Genomic DNA, 19,257 nt, shown 5'->3' with positions numbered 1-19,257 from the left:
CACCTGGGGAAGAATAACCCCAGGCACCAGCACAGGCTGGGGGCTGATCTGGGGAAAGCAGCTTCGTGGAGAAGGATGTGGTGGACAACAAGCTGTCCATGAGCCAGCAGTGCCCTTGTAGCCAAGAAGGCCATCAGTATTCTGGGGTGCAGTAGGACGAACACGGACAGCAGGTCAAGGGATCCTCTGCTCAGTCCTGATAAAGCGACATCTGGAGTGCTTTGTCCAGTTCTGGCCTCCTCAGTACAAGAGAGACGTGGAGCTCCTGGAGTGGGTCCAGTGGAGGGCAGCAAAGATGATTAGATTAAGGGACTGAAACATCTCTCACAAGGAAAGGCTGAGGGAGCTGAGCCTGTTCAGCCTTGAGAAGAGATGTCAGGGAAGGAAACATCAATGTCTATGAGTATCTGAAGGGAGGGTGCGAAGAGGACAGAACCAGGCTCTGCTCAGCAATGCCAAGCACTGGGACAAGAAGCAGTGCACAGGAAGTTCCACCTGAACAGGAGGAAGAACTTTACTGTGCAGGTGACTGAACACTGGAACAGATTGCCCAGAGAGTTTCTGGAGTCTTCCTCACTGGAACTTTCTGGATCCAATCCTGTGCCATGTGCTCTAGAGTGGCTCTGCTTTAGCAGGGAGGTTGGACCACTGTGGTCCCTTCCAACCTGACCCGTTCTGTAAACCTGTGAACACACAGGTGTTGGCAACATCAAGTTAAATGTGATGCCAGATACCCCATAACAAAGCATAGTAACAACAGCAGTCATGGGAGAATTAAACTAAACCAATAGGTAAACCACTGGAACTGGTTCTAGGCCTTATCAAACTATACTGGGGTCAGCTACTTTAAAAAGAACTGCACAGGTCTGTTCACAGTAGAATAAGGAAACATGCAAATGCTCACAGCCTGGAGATGGTAATGAAAAGAGTTTAGAGGCAACAGAGCTAGGAGAGGTGTACTTTAGTATTTCCCCATGTAAAGAACAACCGGCTCCTTGATCCTCTTCTCCTTGGTTAAAGTAAAAATAACCTCCCCCAACTAAAAAGTCCTCCCTAAACTTAGAAGTTAATACCAGGGTTGCTTAGTTGTTAATCTCGTGTCCTTACTGATTTTACACAGGTCTGTTCATAAGGAAGCAGGACAGAACACGGGGTCAGTCAAATGCTGGGCCTTACCTTCCCAGCTGCATAATGCAGTAACACGCTGCTGTCCGTTCTCTGAGAGCAGGGTAAGGAGCCTTATGCCTAGGCAAAGCTTACAGTGTGGTGGCAGACTAAACTCTGCCATTTGGATAGCCATAAAATACCCCCCTAAGATAAGACTGGTCTGTACCCTGGTGGACTAGAGAGACAGGTATTTGACTTTAAATAACTCTGTCAGTCTTGCAGGTGACAAGATTCAGGAAGGGAAGATGCAACTGTCAGGCAGATTTTCTGAAGATGATTATTTTAGCTGGAAACAGTGGAAATAAAGATCAAGACAGTGAGGCTGACTGTGAAGCTTTGGCAAAAGGCTTCTGCTCTAAAATGAATGGATAATCCCAAGCATGAAATGGCTCAAGAAGGTTGTGAGTAACAACTAAGTTTACATGTCTTAACATTAAAGTGAGTGCTTACTGGGAGCTGAGGTTTGTTAGCACATTTTGAGCACAATCTTTGCACACTGAGATGCATATACTCTCTAAAACCGAGTATTTGTTCCTATAAAATGGCAGGAATACAATATGCACTTGCATGGATGTACAGGTCTTCAAAATTACACTTGCAGTAGGCATGGTGAACTCTGTTTAAGGAAAAAAGCATCTTTGTTTACAGAGACGGCACATGTTTAACTGTGGTAACTTTTAATCTATTAATTGAATTGCTGTAAACTCATCTGTGGAGTACCTTCATGTATTTCAAACTTGACAAGTTGTGCAGGTAGGCTCTGAGTTTCCACCTTTCTGTAATAATTCCAGTTCTTTGTCATCTTAGTTGTCTGTAACTACCTAAAACCTTTATGGAATGAAATTTGTTCTCCCTCCACAGATTCAATCTTTCTTAAAGAACTGAAGAAATGTAGCAACTTCTTGAAACCTTGAATGAAATTTCCCTGTGACACCTAGCTCTTTTTTGTTTTGTGGTTTGTTTCTGTTTGTTTGCCCATATGCATGTGGGAAGTTGGAATATCAAACCACAGCCTGCTCCAACAGCCTGTAAACAGCCTGACCTATAGCAGAGGGTGAGCTCAGAGAGATGAGAGTTTACAGTGTCCAGCACTGATGTGTGTTAGTGCACACTGTGCCTGGTGGGCTGAGCATGTGAGGGCTGTTGAGGGAAGGAGTCTTTTCTAGCAACATAAATGTAAGCATCCTTCCTAAAGCACCATCACACATCAATTACAGGGAACTTGCAGCTAGAAATGAAAATAAAGTTCTTGTTATCTGCATATTTGCAAAGACAACTTGATACCGTACAGTTTTAAATGCTTCTCCTTTCTTTCCTGTCAAAGTTTGAGCTAGCTACATCCTACAGAAGCCAGGGGCAAGTTTCTGCAGTTAATATCCAAAACTGAGTTAACAGCCTCATCCTTGACACTACAGATAGACACTATAGAGTCATAGTGAACAGAACCTTTCTGTCTACATCCATTGTTGACAGAGAACCAGTCGCACTGTGTTTGCACATGCTCTGTGTTCAGCTGTAGGAGAGAACTATATTGCATACATAAATCTTGGGAAGCAGCCTCTCCTGAATACTCACCAGATCCTATAAGAGCACAGATCAGCACCATGGAGTTATATTTTATTTCTGGAGCGCTTCTGTCATCTGAGAGCAGTCTGTGTAGAATCTGAACAAGCTGAGCATTTTCAAGATCCTTTTCAGCAGTGACTGAAATACAATGAAAATGTTTAAGTCTGGAAGTGCCACTTGCTTTGACGCTACCATGTGTTATCCCTTTACTGAAACGTGATCTCTCACCAGAGTGAGAGTGAGGCTGTGGTACATAACTCATGGGTCTAAAACTCGAGCACATATTTGATGGTATGAGGACAGGAATCACAGCTCTTGCTATAAAAATGTGAAGTCATCTAACTGCTTGAAAGGACAGTCACAGAGTTTAATGATGAAATCCAGTCTTAATGTGCAGTAAGCTGACGATGGACAAGCCATGAGGCATTCTAGCCATTTAGGCCAACACCTGGAATACTTCAGCTTTCAAGACTTCCATTGCCTGAATTTGCTTTTGGAAATTCTGTCTGAGTAAATATAGATTGTGTAGTTCTTGATTCCATGGTAGAGGGAGCTCTGGGTCCACTATAAAGGCTGTGGAAAACTTTTCAAGATCTCCATTTGAGTTACTACATCTGTAGCTTTCCAAGATACATGTATTGAATTTGGGCTCAACCTTTAAAATCCTGAAGACAAGACAAAGAGATGATTCATGTGAATAGGAACATCTTTCCTTTTATTTAAAACAATTCCTTGATGTATTGGCAGTGATTCAAAAGTTGAGCAGAGCATTCCTGGAGTACACAGTGGCAAGAGAAGTCAAGAACAAAAATATGTAAGGTAGTTTGTTTAGTTCCTTAGTTAATAAGCAAGCAAATAGGATAAACAAAACCTCTGTTGAGCATTTACTCTCCTGTTTGAAAAGCTGAAGTGCTACAAATGCAGGTCAAGACACGTAATCATGTCTGCCTTCATATGGCAGTTCTTGCACTTACTTTTGTGAAATTTAATGAAGACATGTTGGGGCCATTAACGACCTCTGTGTATTCTCTAGTTCTTCCTTACTAGATAAGCGCTCTCAAAAGGCGATTAACATTCCAGTGTAGGAATGGGGTCAGGTCATATAATCTAAGGTACATTTGCCTTCTGGGTTTTACTCCAAATCTGAAAGTGGAGGGCCTTTCTAGATCATACCATCACCTACCAGAATGATGGAGCAGATCCCATATAACCAGCACTCTCCAGTTTCCTGCATAACATGATGGCCTGCCTGTACTGCATGAACCACCACATATTTCCGTGCTACTGAAAGGCAGGTGGAAGGAGGAGGCTATCCTCCATTGCATTCTCCCTCTCTGGCTTCTCTTGGGCATGGACTGGAAAGGAAACAGGTGGAGTGAGCTGCTGGGATACTCACCTAACTCTAGAGCCGCTATCAATGCCAGTGCAACAAGAGCTTCGTTTTGCATTATTACATGTTCGCTGGTCGCCATGGTTACTAAATGCTTGATGCCACCGCTCTGTACAATGGTCCTAATTACATCCTAAAATAAATAATGCAAAGATGAAAAAATTCTGCATTGCATACAAACTGTATTAAATAAGGGAACTGTCAGGGATGCTGTTATCTTTGGGTAAGGGTACTCGTTGGCTTTATGCACATAGAATCACTTTATACATCAGTGTACACACATGTAGGCCTACACATTACCTGTTACAACTGCAGAGCAGTAAGGTACAGTGTGTTAAACCAAGGCAGGTAACCCCATGACTAAGTTAAGACACACATAATGAACTCTTTTCCAGGTTATACAGTGTAACTCAAGTTCTCATGCTGTGCCATCAATCACCAAATAATTAGGGGTTCAAAGTGTCCAACAAACTATATACTTAGGGTAAGGAAACTCAGTTGTAATAGTTATTAAATCCTTCATCTCTCTCCATGAATTTTCAGAGTTTCTTCAAAATGTTCAGAGAGGTGAGATCACAAATATTACACCTTACTATGCAACAGAAATGGTGTACATGAAAAGCTGTTTAGACATGGACGAGAAAATGAGCAGTGGTCTCTTATTATGGAATTTTTCTTCAAATACAAAACAGGTAAGGAAAGGGTAGGTATGGGATACCAGTGTGTTGTTTCCTGTTTTAAATCCAGTTGTTAAAATGAACTGTTGCGCAGTACTGCTGCCCAGTATCTAGGAACTTAAAATGTCATTTAACTGGGTTAAATGTGTCCAAAGCAGATAAAAAATACACAGCGGGGATTCTGTTTTCAAGTCTAAAATTTGATCTGACTTACGTGACAAGGGATAAATAAAGATTTCTGGTCTCTACAGGTATTTGTTAGTTATAATTTCAAAAGTGGTTGTGCACGTCATGTTTTCACCATCTTATGTCCCAAAAATACTTGCAAAATGTTTGCCTGAAAAATCATGTAACTTGGCAAGCTGAAAGGAAACTGTTCAAGGAAATGTGGATTGGGTTTTATTATTTTTTATTTGTCCTGTGAGTGCACAAAAGTTTGAAATAGCATTTATTTCTTGAAACAAGAATCTGATTTTTTTATCTGTATGTTAAAAAGAACCACCATTTGTTTAATACCATTTAAAACACACCCCCCTTTCTAACACCAGCCACAAGCCAAAATTGATAAACTGACGTGTGTTGAGAATGAACTATTTTCTCAATTCTTGCGCAGGCTTTGCAGTGGTGCTGTTTATGCAAGGAAACAGACACAATATAATCATAATCCTTGAAAACAAAAATATTTTTAGATAATCATACTGAAGATACTAGCGGCCTAAAGTATAGCCTAATGACCCAAGAATATCATATTTAAAACCTTTTTTTTTTCCTAAATCACATAATGTATGCAAGCATTTAAGTATTTTTATTTTTCTGTACTTGAAATGATGTATTTTATTATTTGTGATTTTCTGCTGGAACTCCAAAGTAGTTTTGGGAGTGAGACAATCTGGGAACTGCTAAGTTCTATTTGAATTGGTGTGGAATTTTGGCTATATAAGTCTTAAGAACCAATCAGTGTCTTTGGCATCAAGATTTTTTATTTTGTAGGTGAACATCACCCTTTACAAGGCAGTACCAAATAGATGACAGCCATCATGTTTGGTGCTAGTGTGGCTGAAATCACAGGTACCTACTCTGGTTTTTTTAAAATGACTAAAACTGACTGTTGCCTTTGTAAATATTACCCCAAAGCATTTAAAACTAAAAGCCAAAATCAAACCTGATCTTCTGTTAAGAGCCATACAGCCGTATTCATATTCAAACCTAGAGGGCAGCAAAAGCTTAAAAAACCCCACCCTTTCAGCTGTGTTATCCTCTTCCTGTCAAATTTCCTCTGAATACATGCACCACACAAAAATTAATTCACCTGTGATAATGCTGTTAATTTTTGCCTTAATATCTATTTGATGTCAACAGTAGTGTCTCCATATTTAGAATTGAATTCTGTTTTCCTATAGAGAATATTTATTAAATCTCACGTCTGTGGTGGTGTTTGCCATCCGTGCATGCATGTTGGGGACTGTGGGGAGGGGGGCAGAAAAAGTGAGAACTCAGAGTAAGTGAACCCTGATCAGTTTTAGAGGCTGAAATGGAGAATGGGTATTAGACAGACAGTGGTATTAGAAATCAGCAAAGATTTAAATCCCTGTAAGGCCTGTTCATTTGTTCTTGGAGAGGCTCAATATAGATCAAGCCCCTACGATGTTTTTCACTTCATAAATGCCATGGATGAATGAAGACGTCACTGTTACAGTCTGAGTTCTCCAAATCATACTTGCTATTTAAGCTCAGTAATGCAGCCGGTGTTCATATCAGTGAACATGCTAAAGGAAGTCTGAGCCTGAAATAGCCTGTCTCCAGAGGAGATGTTTGTCCTTTATAAGGCTGCTTTGTCTAATACTCTGCTGAACAAGAGTGATGGACCTGGACTGCTTAGGTAAAGATATTGATTGATGTGAAGGTGATGGGAGGGGCAGATTAATTTTTCTTAATGTCATACCTTTTGCCATATACAAGTAAGCTTTTGTTAGAATTTGGAATACATTATCATTTCTAATGATCCATCAGAATCTTAAAACTCTGAAATATGCTGTATGAAGAGTAGGGAGACAGACTATTTCTGGATCTCAATTTTATATAAATATATAGCAAGATCCTAACAACTGAGTTCACTGATTCTTCATATATAGCATCATTAAAACAGAGAATGCAGCATGCTGAGCTTCTGCAGGATACGTTAAAAATAAAAATGAGTCAAGCCTTGGGCAGAGGAGATGTAACACATGAATACCCAAGCTGGCTCGCTAGAAGGATTGTAAGCTGGAGGGTTGGCTACCAACAGCAAGTGCACAGGTAACTCTTAGTTCTGACAAGCTGACCTTTTTCTCCACTAACTTACTTTTGATTTGCTGTGTCGTATAAGTGCAGAAAGTAGTCTGTTGGACTCTCCCATCACACCTGCGTGATCCTTGGCTTCACACCACTCCACCAATCGTTCCACCAGTTTTACATTTTTGCCCAGCTGTTCAGCTGCTTCTGCTACATGATGCCGGAGCCAATAACACAACAAAAAGGTTGTCACTTTTTTTAAGCAAGTGCTAGAAAAACAAGCTGAAAGTTACTAACTAGGAGGAGTTAGAAGAACTTCACTAGCTTGCACTACCAGTGGGAGAAGTCAAGGTTGCATTGAAGCAAGTAAAGCCAGTCAAAATGGAAAAAAAAAATCCAGAAAAACATTCATAATCTAGTTTTTGAAGCAATTTATCAGCCCAGTTAATGAAGCTCGTGCATTGATTAAGAGCAGGGAACATAAGATGATGTCACATCCCCAGCTGAGCTGTGAGCTAGGTCAAAAATTTAAAATCAGGCAGGACTGCTGCCAGAAGGGAGCACTGTGGTCAGTTAGATTGTTTGATAGACTGTAAGTCATGAAAGTTTCTTCAATAAATTTCTATTTCACATCTAATAGCTTTGCTAAAACTAGAATGGATCTTTTGAAAAAATCTGTAGGACTGAGTGAAAAACAAACACACAGCTAATTTAACTCATGAACTACTTCTGGTTTTTAGCAGACTTCTGATTTTATAAATCCTCATCCTGGAACAAAGTGTTAACTAAGAGGTGCTTTTTCTTTCTGAAATTGCAGTCTGTCAATTAATAGAGTATTATCCTGTTCCAAGGACCAAGGTACAGCCAGAGAATACAGTAAGTGAACAGCAAAATAGGAGTGGTAGCTTAAAACACTCACGCCTCAACACATACTTGTAATGTGTAAAGAAGTTCAAAAGTAAATAAGCATTTGACACCTGTTTGGAGGGTTTCTGGTAGTCAGTTTAGGAGTTCTGAAAAAAAATCAACCCACATTCCTCTCCTTTTGTATATATATTAGATTTATTCCATGACTGCAGGAATGAATTTAAAAAAACTCTGCTTCTCTCTTTTAAGAATCTTGGCAGCATATCACAGACTGAACCAAAGAGAATCACTTAACATAGAGAACAGTTTATTTTTACCTTGTGCATCTATTAACATTCTTAATGTTCCCAGCAGCTTGAACTGAACGGGGGGCATCTCCGATCTGAGAAATTTCAATACAGCTTCTGCAACACCAGCTGATAGCATCTTAGCCTTATTTACAACTGCATGAATAAAGAACAGGGATTGATCTCAAAAACATTTCTGGAAGATGCAGTTTATTTCTGAGCTGGTCTTGAAGCAAATTTTCAGACATGGTTTGAAAAAGAGGTTGTGAGCACAGATTTCAGGAACAGTGTGCGCTGGTGGTACTGTGTTGTGGAAAAATGTCACGGTTCCTGTGAAATCAAGTGCTTTTTCCTAGCATGCACATCTAATTTTCAGTTCAGCTTGAGCACCAACTAAGGGCTAGACTGCTCCCCTTGGTCTAGGAAAGGCATCTTCCACAAAGTGCACAGGCAGAAGTCCAAGCTAATACTTGCACCCCCAAATATGAGGAAACTTCTCTGAGTCCCAATCACACTCTTCTATTTCTCACAGGCAAAGGAACTAAAGCTTCTAATTAGCAGAATAACCTCTTACCCAGTTCCAATACTTCATACAAACAACACTGTGGCCTGACATGTCTGGAGTTTGTAGTCTTTTGTTGCCTCCTTCCCCCCTCCAACCTCTCCTTCATCCCTTCCACTAGTCCATGTTCTCCACTTCCACAGAGCTCTGTGAAATACATTTAAGGTGCAAACCTTGCCCAATAGTGTACTTGGAAAAAAGTCTTATTAGGTATTTGAAATCGTGTTTTGACACACAGCTCATCACTGAGGTCAGTTCTTACTTGCTCATTTCTTTCTAACGATGTACAGGGAAGGTTATGTAGGTCTCTGGCAGACACCCTTCAGCATAGGCTACAGGGAAGCTGACTGGTGGAAGTGAAAAGAATGACTCACCTGAGAAAGGTAAGCAAATGGAATACTGCTAAAGCTGAGTGGGTTCAGTTATGTATGCATGACCATTTCTAAAAGTTACTATTTGTCAAAACTGAAAATAGTAAAATAAGGTTAAATGGATGAAAGACTTATTTTTGGCTCGGCACAAAAGAGCATACATAAGTGTTGCAGATTTGCTTTGTTTTGTGCGTGTGCTACCTTTACACTTGGTAATCAAAACTCATACAAATTAAGTTATTAAAAATGACAAAATTACATTCAGCTTACTGCCAACAAACAGTAACTAACTGCAGTAGGCTGGCTATTCTGACAGTCTACCTCCGGCTCTAATTTGGTAATTTTCAAAGTCTTAAGTAAGATACAGTGTTTTAACAAAGTGGGCACTGTTCTCTGGTGGGGACCCTCAGCTGTGAGACAGATTGCAAATGAAGGAACCAAAAAGAAAAGTAAATATGCAGTGCTCTGGACAAAAAGGGTTGAGAAATCATATTCAAGGCCTCCTCAGTTCCTTGCCAATTACAAGGCGGTCTGCCCTTTGGTGGGGGATGCTGTGGGATCAAAGTGGTAAGGAACAGTCACTATGCCTGTGATGTATTCAGAACTGCTTGTCACAACTGCTGTGCAACAGACACAAAAGCAGTGATGGGTCAGAATGAAAAGCAGCAGTCTGACCTGCCTCTAGGACTGTCAGTGAGTTCTCCCACCCACATTCCCTGGGGGTTACAGTGGGAGGACAGAATTTCACCTTTATGCAGTTAGCAATGCAAAGAGAGGCTTACCAGGAATAGCCAGGTTTCTGAGAGCACTCAGTGCAGCGTGCTGCACAGTTACATTTCCATCCTCCACATGTCTGTCTAGCAGATCCATCAGCTTTTGAACTATGCCATTATCCACCATATGGATGCAGTTTCCGTCTGTGTGAGATGTAACAAGTCACTTGTGAAGGGAAGATTATTACTAAGATTTTTACAATAGCTTCTTATGAATGGAAGGGTTATTTCCTTGGTCCTTTCTAGATTTCATTGTTGAGAATTTGATCACTATCATCTGTAAGAATTGCAGTGCTCATGATAAACTTGCAAGAGTGATAGAAGAAACACTGAAGAAGGCAGAGATCCCTTATACCTCTCTACAAATGCAAAATAAGATTTTTAAAGTAGGCTTAATACTTCTGAGGATTATAAAGTTTAAAACTACTCATGTTTCTGTGTAACTCAACAGCAGCTTTACTGCAACACAATTCTTGTTTGCAGCTGTACAGCTAGAGCATGATAGAGGGGCACACATAAAATTACATAAGCTATTATGGCATGTTCTTACCATTTCTGGCAAAATTTGCAATAGCCAGTGCTCCTGCAAGCTGTAGCTGATGACTGTTGGAAGGAATCCATGAAAGTACTCTTTGGAACACACTGCCTTTTCCTCCTTCAAATAACTTTTGCATGGATTCATCTGGGGTAAAAAGCAGAGAGAGTCAGCAAGCTGAAGGGTTTGTTAGGGGAACTTCTATATTTGTGAAGCTCTGCTGGTTCCACTACAATTAATCCAGTCCTGCAATGAGGGACAAAATCTGACCTGTTAAATATTTGTCTGGTGGGTAGCAGGTCCTCTAGGTTATTTAGAAAATTAATAAATAGTGAAATTCAGCAGCCAAACAGCATTACAAGTATCTGCTGTTGCTTTGCAGAACATAGTGGCAGCCCATACTTACCTCCAAGCAACAATAGAACCATAAGATCAGACGCTGTTTTAAGCTCTGCAATATCATCCTCTTTGTCACTGTCCACAGTCTTCTGGACGATCTCAAGTAAGCACTCCACCAAACCTGCTTCAACCAGCTGCAGTTTAATGACATCTGGAAAATAGCATGGATAACAGGAGTCAGAATCAGGATTTTACATGCATCTATCATACACACATGCAGGACAGACTGTAAGAAATAGTGATGTCAGTGTTTTCACTGACAACTTGTGTACATAAAACTGCAATTTCCTTATTTGAAATTCTTATGGCCAACTTCTGTTATTATTCATCTAACAGGCTTTCCCTGGCTCTGGACTGCCTTTAGAGCTGAAGGTATATGGAGCTCTTCACTTCTAAAAATGAGGATATTTCTCTGTAGCAAACTTCTGGCACCTCAGTCATGGCACAGCAGACTCATAAGGACTGTGCTGTGTTCACACTTTCCAAACACAGACAGTATATCTGCCATTTGTTCAAAAGTCTGCAGGAGGAATGCAGAAAGGCCAAATCCAAAAGGTTCGGTTGGCAGAGAAGTTTGTTCTGGAAACTGATGAGGCAAACTAATTTCTTAGTTGTTATTCAAAACAAGGCTTGAGAAGGTAATAAATTTTTTTTTCAGATGACATAGAATCTGGGAACAATATTTTTTCTTTTGTTTCTAAAATAACAAAATATTTAACAGATCTTTCCCTTGGAGTTTCCTTTACATGCCTAAACTCCCTTTCTGTTAAGAGGGAATGGCAGGCTGTCTTATGCTATGTTAGGTCTTTTCACACCTGGAAGTGATTCCAGTAGATTTTGCATGCTGATTTTGAAAAACAGTCACAAAGCTCTGCAGAAGTGTGCAAAAGAAGTGGATCTCTCTCAGTTTTCTACATGAAATAGTGTTTTAACAAAAAGGTGTTTAACACAGGTTAAAGTATTTATTGGCCAGGGTTTTGGAAATATGTTTTTCACACAGTTTACAAGCCACATTTGGGAGAGGAAGTGTGTTCTACCTCGGGTGAAGGATGTGTCTGACTCTCAGGTTCCTGGTGTCACTAGGCTTTTTGCCTGAGTGAAATCTATTGTTCCTCTAAGAGCAGCTGACCTTCTCATGAACTTTGTAAGGAAATGCAAAATCTCCAGTTGGGATTTTTTTTTAAATAGGCCCTTTTGCACTGAGGTGCTTTTAAAAATACAGAATTCCCTTAGCTACAGAATACTGGGTTGCAGATGTTCTGTGATTAGAAATTGAAATTGCTACACCAGCATGCTTAATCAACAACTGAATTACAAAAAAAGCTTAAAACACTCTAACCACCAAAATCTAGACTCTGCAAATACTTCATTTAGATGTTTTTCCCTTCTGACCTATTGCTAATTATCTACAATCAAAAGCACCTAAACAGTACCAGCAAAGTGAACTCATTTAAGTATGCCTTGAATCCACAGTGGAAATGTTCCTCTCAACATGGAAGCATCTGAGCCAGGGTCAGCCAGCAGCAGTGAATTTCTCAAATCTTACTGAAACTAAAAACATACTCTAAGAAAAATTAAGCATTTGAACTGACATATGTCAAACACAAAAATTTCAACCCTATTCCGTATCAGCCTCTGAGGATGGAACTATCTTAGAGGAAATAGCTAATTATTATATAATAAATTAAAATATTTTGGAAAAAGATGGGCATTTTTAGAACTGAAAAAGAGGAATTGATTTTCCATGCCACTTAAAAGTCAAAGTAGCTTTTTAAATGGAAGTGAAAGTTTATCCTGACCTATACTATGTAAAACAGACACACACACAGTGTGTATGTACAACAGAGTAGAATGAAACATAAATCTGAGTCTGCAGTCCTATCTAACAATTTATTCAATTAAAACAAGCTTTAATGCTTTGGTGGTTAAAACAAGGTTAGAGAGCCATCAAATAACTGTGATGTCTTCCCTACACAACTGCTTCCCACATCAGTCCAACTCGACCTGTTAACTCATTTCTTTATTTCCATTAAGTGCAAATGATACATTGTACAAGCCACCTTTGTCTGATCCTTTGGGAGGAACATCCTGGAGGGGGTGATCAGGTGCACATCAATTCCTGCTCTGGCTTGAGCAGCGAGTCAAACTCCCAGGGGCTGCTGGGGGCTACGTAAGATATGCCACCAAACACCCAAATTAAATTCATATAATCTCTCAATGAACAGTAAGAGCAGAGTGTTTAGCCCTTAGCTCTGCAATTGACATGCCCCTAGCAAAAACAATGTCCACAGGAAATGGAACAGCCACGGGCTCTGCAATTCCAGGAAATTATGTCCTGGTGCTCCAATGGTCTACGAACACTTGAGCCAGTATTTGCAGACAAATGTTGTGAAGCCCTCTAAAAAGCAGCTTTTTGATATTCCCGCTGTGGGCACAGGGCAATAAAATATAACATAATTGTATACAGAGTGAATCAGTGATGGAATTACCATCAACAATGTCCTGGCTCCTGTCATATGCTCAACAATTAAGATCTATTCACTTGCATGAAACTACAATCACAAGGATCAGCCATGGTGGCTTTGGAATGAGGCAGCTCGTTACTCTGCATTTAGTGCCTGAAAAAGATACTGATATACTGGAATACAGAATACACATAAGAGAATGAGTAAAAGAGTAAGAAAAAAAGAATTCTCACCATTTTCTGCTAGGGGGGCCAAAACTTCAAAAATCATCTCTTTTTTATCATGCTCTATTTGCTTCTTGAACAGTTTCACAAGCTCTTCAGCAATGTTTGTGTAGGCAAACTGCTCCTTACTTGACTCTGTGAAGCAAAAGGAGAAAATCAGCATAAAGTAAACAAACCACATCAAAAGGTAGAACTACTTTTTCTCTTTGTTACCAGGTTTATTCAGTAAGATGACTAACTGCTATTTACAGACAAGAGCAATAGACTCATGCTTGTCACAAAATGAAAAGATAAATGTCTAACACTTTAAATGTGCTGACCTGAATTAATTATGGTTAAGGCTGTTAAAAATATATTATTATATTATTCAAGACTGCTGGGTCTGGTTTTGCCCAACAAAATGTAAGGTAGCTATAGAAACAGTAATAATACAAAAATAATAAGTCTTTGACTTCCCTCATCTTAACAGAAAGAAGGTTATATACCTGCCCCAGCAGGTTATATACTGCCTTTGCTATGGGAGAGATAAAGATTTGCACCAAATGCTTTAATATTTACAGGGTTTCATGATGGTGACATTTCTTTTGAAATCTGTGTGTGGCTGTTGCTGGGCCGTCTCATACTGCACAGATACAGCATAAAGCAGCTTTACAGATGGGTGAGATTCCTACCAGATTAGCCAGCAGATCTTCACATGTACATTCAACAAAAGCATCTTTTATTCCATTGCCTGTATCATAGTCCTCCTCACTGGTAGTATTACAGAGGATGCAGGTGGTAGGGCTGGTGTTCTGCGTTCTCCAGTTGCCACCTCCTGAGGGCCATCTGTAGTTAGAAAACCTTCCAGCACCTTTGCTATTGCTCTGATGGATGGGATTACTTTACTGTAGAATTGACCCCAAGGACTTGGGGAAAGTATGAACTGCAGTCCTAGACACTTTTGTGCACATTGTGTGTCATTATTGTTTTCTCTCACTATGCATGGTTGAATTGTATATTCTACGGGGATTTTTGATCTTTCCAGTATTTTAGCAGATCCATCACTGGTTTGTGCCCTGCTTTGACACACAGTAACAGTCATATAATGCTTTTCAAATCTGTGCAATGTTGTTGTCTCATAAGTGATGAAAAATGACAACCTCACAAAAAAATTCCCTGAAGTTACAAGGCAAAAATAAAATAATACAGTTACAATGTGATGGACTAAACTATTGCTTAAGAAAGAATAAAGTATTACAAAGTAAATTAATTTTGTGCCAGTCTTAAAGAACGAGCACCTTTTCAGTGTATACGAACTGGAAGGGAAGCAGCTGCTCTTGTGTTTCTTTCCTACAGTTCTCATTACTCAACAAGACAGAGCTGGATCCTTCCAAAGAGGGAAAGGAAATTCTCAGTGAGGCTACCATTTATTACATTTAATATCATTATGGTTTTGGTTGCATTTAAGCACTAGAACTTTCAGTGTATGACTCTTATACTTTCTGCTGTGCAGACTCAGTATATAGTGCCCATCTTGAAGACCTCTGATCTGTTGATTTCTTTAGTGCTACCTTGATGGCTCTTTCTGTTGTTGATTTGTTAAGACTTGTCTGCTGTAAATAAATGTGTTACGTGTATGATCAGACTAAACTAGGTAACATAATACTTTCTCTGGCCTGAAAATCTATGAACTCAGGCCACCAAATACTACAAACTCAGAGATATATTCTTCATATTTTGAACTGCTGAATGTTCTTAGAAATACAAGATGATATCCTAAGTGCTATGTATTATTTCCTCCAGTGCAAAAAAACCCCAACTCGTAAGACTAGAATTTCACCAAATAGGTTGGCAAAAGAACAGCAATATAAACCACAAAAGTTAATAAAACACAGGCCATAACAACCTGTTGATTTACACATGGACGAATTCCAATGAAAACTGATCCACTTGCAAAGACATTGGATCAAAGCAGGGCCACAAACTTCAATTTAAATGAAGTTGTAACTAAAATTAACATCTATTCATGATTTGTACATGGAGGTATTTAAACTAGAACATGTTAAAATTCTACACCTAAAATAATACTGTATATGCAGATTAATGAACTGTGCATGCCTCAGTTTCATTCAGAGATTTTCATGAGCCAAATTTAATCCTGATAAAACTTCGTGGAGCTACACCAGGATACAACATTTATATTATTAATAAATAATTCACATTAAGTAGCAGTGCTATGGAAATACTGTTCAGATGATTTAAAATGTGCTTAGTTGCACCGAAGCACAGTAACATAAAACATAAGGCCGAATTAAGTACCCAAATAAATTTCACTTACTGAAGGGGAAAAAAAAAAGAGACAACTATATATTCTAGAGAAAATAAGCAAAAATTTCTTGTCTGTTATTATTGAATGTACCAAAAGGACTTGAATGAGCTTTTGCTAGGCTTTAACTAAGACTTAACATTATGAAAACTGGATGTAAATTTGAGAATAGTATCATGGACTTACCGAGTTCTGCTAAATTGCCAAATGCAACAAGGCACATTTCTGTCAGAGCTGCATTTTGGCAATGAATACCCAACAATTTCACTAACGTAGGAATAACACCCATATTGATAAGCTGTGACTGCAAGGTATCTACATAAAAAAAGAGTACAACAGTGAGTTAGCATTTCTCTTCATAGTTCTGTTCTTTTAACCAAAAAAGCATTTTTCACACAAAGCAACTTCTAAGCTAAGCAGCATTAAAATGTCTGTCTCCTCTACTCTTCAAACTAGGATTTGGTCCAGATTTGAGATATGGACTCATAATTCTCCTTGTCCCTGGCAATGGAATGTATTCCCAGAAATATTCCTTCCTGATCTGGTCATAGGGTATAGTGAATTATGCAGCTACTGACAATTTTGTGGTTATCAGGTTCCTAATACAGGTCAGATTTGATTCTGGGCTCACTGAGACTAGCTGACTGAAATTGACCTGAACTAGGTCAGTGAAATAATGATTTTTCTGAGATCTTTTTGTATATACTCTTTTTAAAATTAAAGATCAAAACTGGAAAATTAAAATCAGAATGAATATAAACTGGCACTGAAATAAACATGAAAAGTTTTATAAACACAGGAAGTCACAATGTAGATTATGAGGAGCTTGAGAAAAAAGAAAGTTTAATAAAGACAAAAAATGGAAGGTTTAAGAAAAGTCCTTAGAAGCCATTCTGATAATTTCTTGCATAGGATGAAAGCTTATAGTATTTACAAGTAAGAAAAGTATTGCTCCTAGGTGTCTGCAAATAGAAAGATGCTTTGATGGTTAGGCAGAAACATGACTGGTTTAAAAGATTATTTATAACAGTATTTCCTCTTACACATTTTACCTATAACATAGCAAAGAAGAAAAACATTGTTTCACAGTGAATAGAATGAAGCAGACATAAACACACCAGATGTTGTTTAGTAATTTTCCTAAGCATCTTTTTTCCTTTGTTTCTAAAGGAATTCAACTATGTTTAAATGTTACAGACTCAAAAGACAAGGAAGGATCCAAAGCCCAGTGAAGTTAAGAGAATTGTATTACTTCATTTAGCTTTTGGTCAAGCCCTATCGGGGAATTCTGAGGGGTTTTTTGTGGGTTTTTGTTTGTTTGTTTTTTGCTGTAGTTTTCTTGTTAAGGAATTTATTCTAGGCAACTGAAATCAGTTGGAGTTCTTATATCTGTGGCATCAGAGCCATAAAAATTTGCAGATTTTTACAGGGAGATAAAAACATATGACATCTGAAGTTTAGCAAATTTAGAATCATCTCATGCTCTTGAAAAACTCTGTGCCCTCAAAATTCTGCCAAGCATGTTTGAAATTTTCATATAATGAAAATTATTATATGATTCCAAAATATTTAGCTCATTTGTATTCAGTACAAAATAATTTGATAATAATTATGAATTTGGTATACTAAGTAAATAGCATAGTTATTACAGGTTATTGGGGATGAGCAGGAATCCTTATGGCTTGACATCTTTAATAAAACTGTATTACTTACCAGTAACTGAATTTCCTTTTTTGGGGGGAGGGATTACCTCTTCCACAGATTCGTGGTCTTTAGTGAAATTTATGAGAACGCCATGTCAGACACCAAAGAGCTGTTGAAGTTGTCAAATTTCAGGTAAGTACAAATTGTACTAGCGCATGCATTGAATGCCATTTTACCTCTGGCAGATGTGTGAGTCACTACTACACCCTCCTACTTCATTCCAAACTGACTGTAAAAATCTGTCTTTCAGTAGGAAAACTGGGGAGAGGGGGAGATGGAATGGTTCTATAGAGAAAATTATTGTGTAGGAGAACTCAAGTTACTGGTAAATAATCTGTTTTTGTCCTTGGCTTGTAATTGTCCCCTGCAAACACTTAAAAATTCTGAAGGAAAACTGGTCGTCATGGAGAGTGGGAGAACAAAGACACAAACCACAAATGCCATAGAAAATTATGTGGAAAGAAATTGCTTTGTTACTAGACGATACCTTTAGTCACTCTAAAAGTCGCTTTATCCAACTTTAACGGATAAAGAGACAATCTCTGTGGACTTCATTCCAACATCAGAAGCCTAAACTCTCCATTTTGAGCAGGGTTTTTTTCTGCTGTCTCTTTCTTAATACAAAATATATAAAAAGCATGGAGGAGATGAGTGGAAAAAGGGAAACCACATAATCTTTGAAAGGAAATAGGAATCTTAAGAGCCAAATAGAAAGATATATTGTTGATCAAGAGAGCACAGAGTGCACTGACTAAATGACCTCTAGAATTTCCAAATTAAAAAAAGAGGAAAGAGCCCCATATTCTAAGAAAGAACAATTGTACTGGGTCAAAAGTCAGATATTATACCAGACTCCATACCAGTCTGATTTTTCCAGAGTAGAAGGATGGCACCTGAGTACAGGAATTATCTATCTACAGTGGTAAGAATGGCATTACAAGAATTGTCAATAAAGTAAACATTGCCTTAACAGCAGTAAGTGCTAATTTAAAATTTATAAATTTTCTCGTTTCACAAAGACAGGGCAACCCTGTGAGTCACAAAACTGCACAGGAAGCAAGACCCTTGAAAATAAAAGGCTGCCAGCAGCTATTTGCTGTGTTTATACTTAAGCCTGGGCTTGCCATAAAAATTCTGGACCTGACATTTACATATGTAATTATCACCGATAGGAGGCTCATTCTCTAGCAAAGTCTATTAAGCAATTTAAGATAAAGCATTAGGCATCTCACTGGTACGGAGACCTACAGCACTTTTTAGTTCAGATAAATTAAAAACATCTAAATGGTTCAGTCTCACTCTCTCTGTGCCCTAGGAAAGACCTCAGACTGGGTAGCTCGGGCTGTATATCTTGGCCTTTCACTGCAGAAAGTGTTAATGCCCTACTATAGCAGGAGACAAATTTGGGGAAACATGCATCCACCCTACAATCAGTTGTCTGACACAGGACGAAAGTGAGCCATGACGCCAGGCAACGTCGTGTTTAAGGATGGAACAGCACTTCTATCCACTTCCTAAGCAGAACTTTATGCACAGCAAGCAGGAAGCATGAAAAACTGAATGCCTCTTCTGAATTTATGACTTAGAGCCACATTTTACACTGCTATCACATGTTGCACTATGCCTGTGTGTTCTTTTGGGGTGAAAAGCACTGACAGTGATGCTGTACAGATGCATATACAGGTAGATAAAAG

The 19,257-nt window shown here is 38.9% G+C and overlaps 1 protein-coding gene across 6 annotated transcripts in view; it reads right to left on the bottom strand.

Annotated features, from left to right (window-relative positions):
• Nucleotides 1-19,257, bottom strand: part of RAP1GDS1 (Rap1 GTPase-GDP dissociation stimulator 1) — a 90,696-nt gene that overhangs the window by 2,015 nt on the left and 69,424 nt on the right. For all 6 annotated transcript variants that reach the window (XM_048304541.1, XM_048304540.1, XM_048304543.1 and 3 more), the window contains 9 exons: nucleotides 16,046-16,174; nucleotides 13,564-13,689; nucleotides 10,873-11,016; nucleotides 10,482-10,613; nucleotides 9,941-10,075; nucleotides 8,256-8,381; nucleotides 7,142-7,281; nucleotides 4,130-4,256; nucleotides 2,743-2,871 (listed from right to left, as the gene is read on the bottom strand). In XM_048304541.1, the coding sequence (XP_048160498.1) occupies nucleotides 2,743-2,871; nucleotides 4,130-4,256; nucleotides 7,142-7,281; nucleotides 8,256-8,381; nucleotides 9,941-10,075; nucleotides 10,482-10,613; nucleotides 10,873-11,016; nucleotides 13,564-13,689; nucleotides 16,046-16,174 (1,188 nt within the window). The remainder of the gene's footprint in view (nucleotides 1-2,742; nucleotides 2,872-4,129; nucleotides 4,257-7,141; nucleotides 7,282-8,255; nucleotides 8,382-9,940; nucleotides 10,076-10,481; nucleotides 10,614-10,872; nucleotides 11,017-13,563; nucleotides 13,690-16,045; nucleotides 16,175-19,257) is intronic.

Source organism: Corvus hawaiiensis, chromosome 5 (genome assembly GCF_020740725.1).
Source record: "Corvus hawaiiensis isolate bCorHaw1 chromosome 5, bCorHaw1.pri.cur, whole genome shotgun sequence".
In the NCBI taxonomy this organism is placed as follows: domain Eukaryota; kingdom Metazoa; phylum Chordata; class Aves; order Passeriformes; family Corvidae; genus Corvus; species Corvus hawaiiensis.
Note: the sequence above shows the minus strand (reverse complement) of the source record. Positions and strands in the feature narration are given on the sequence as shown.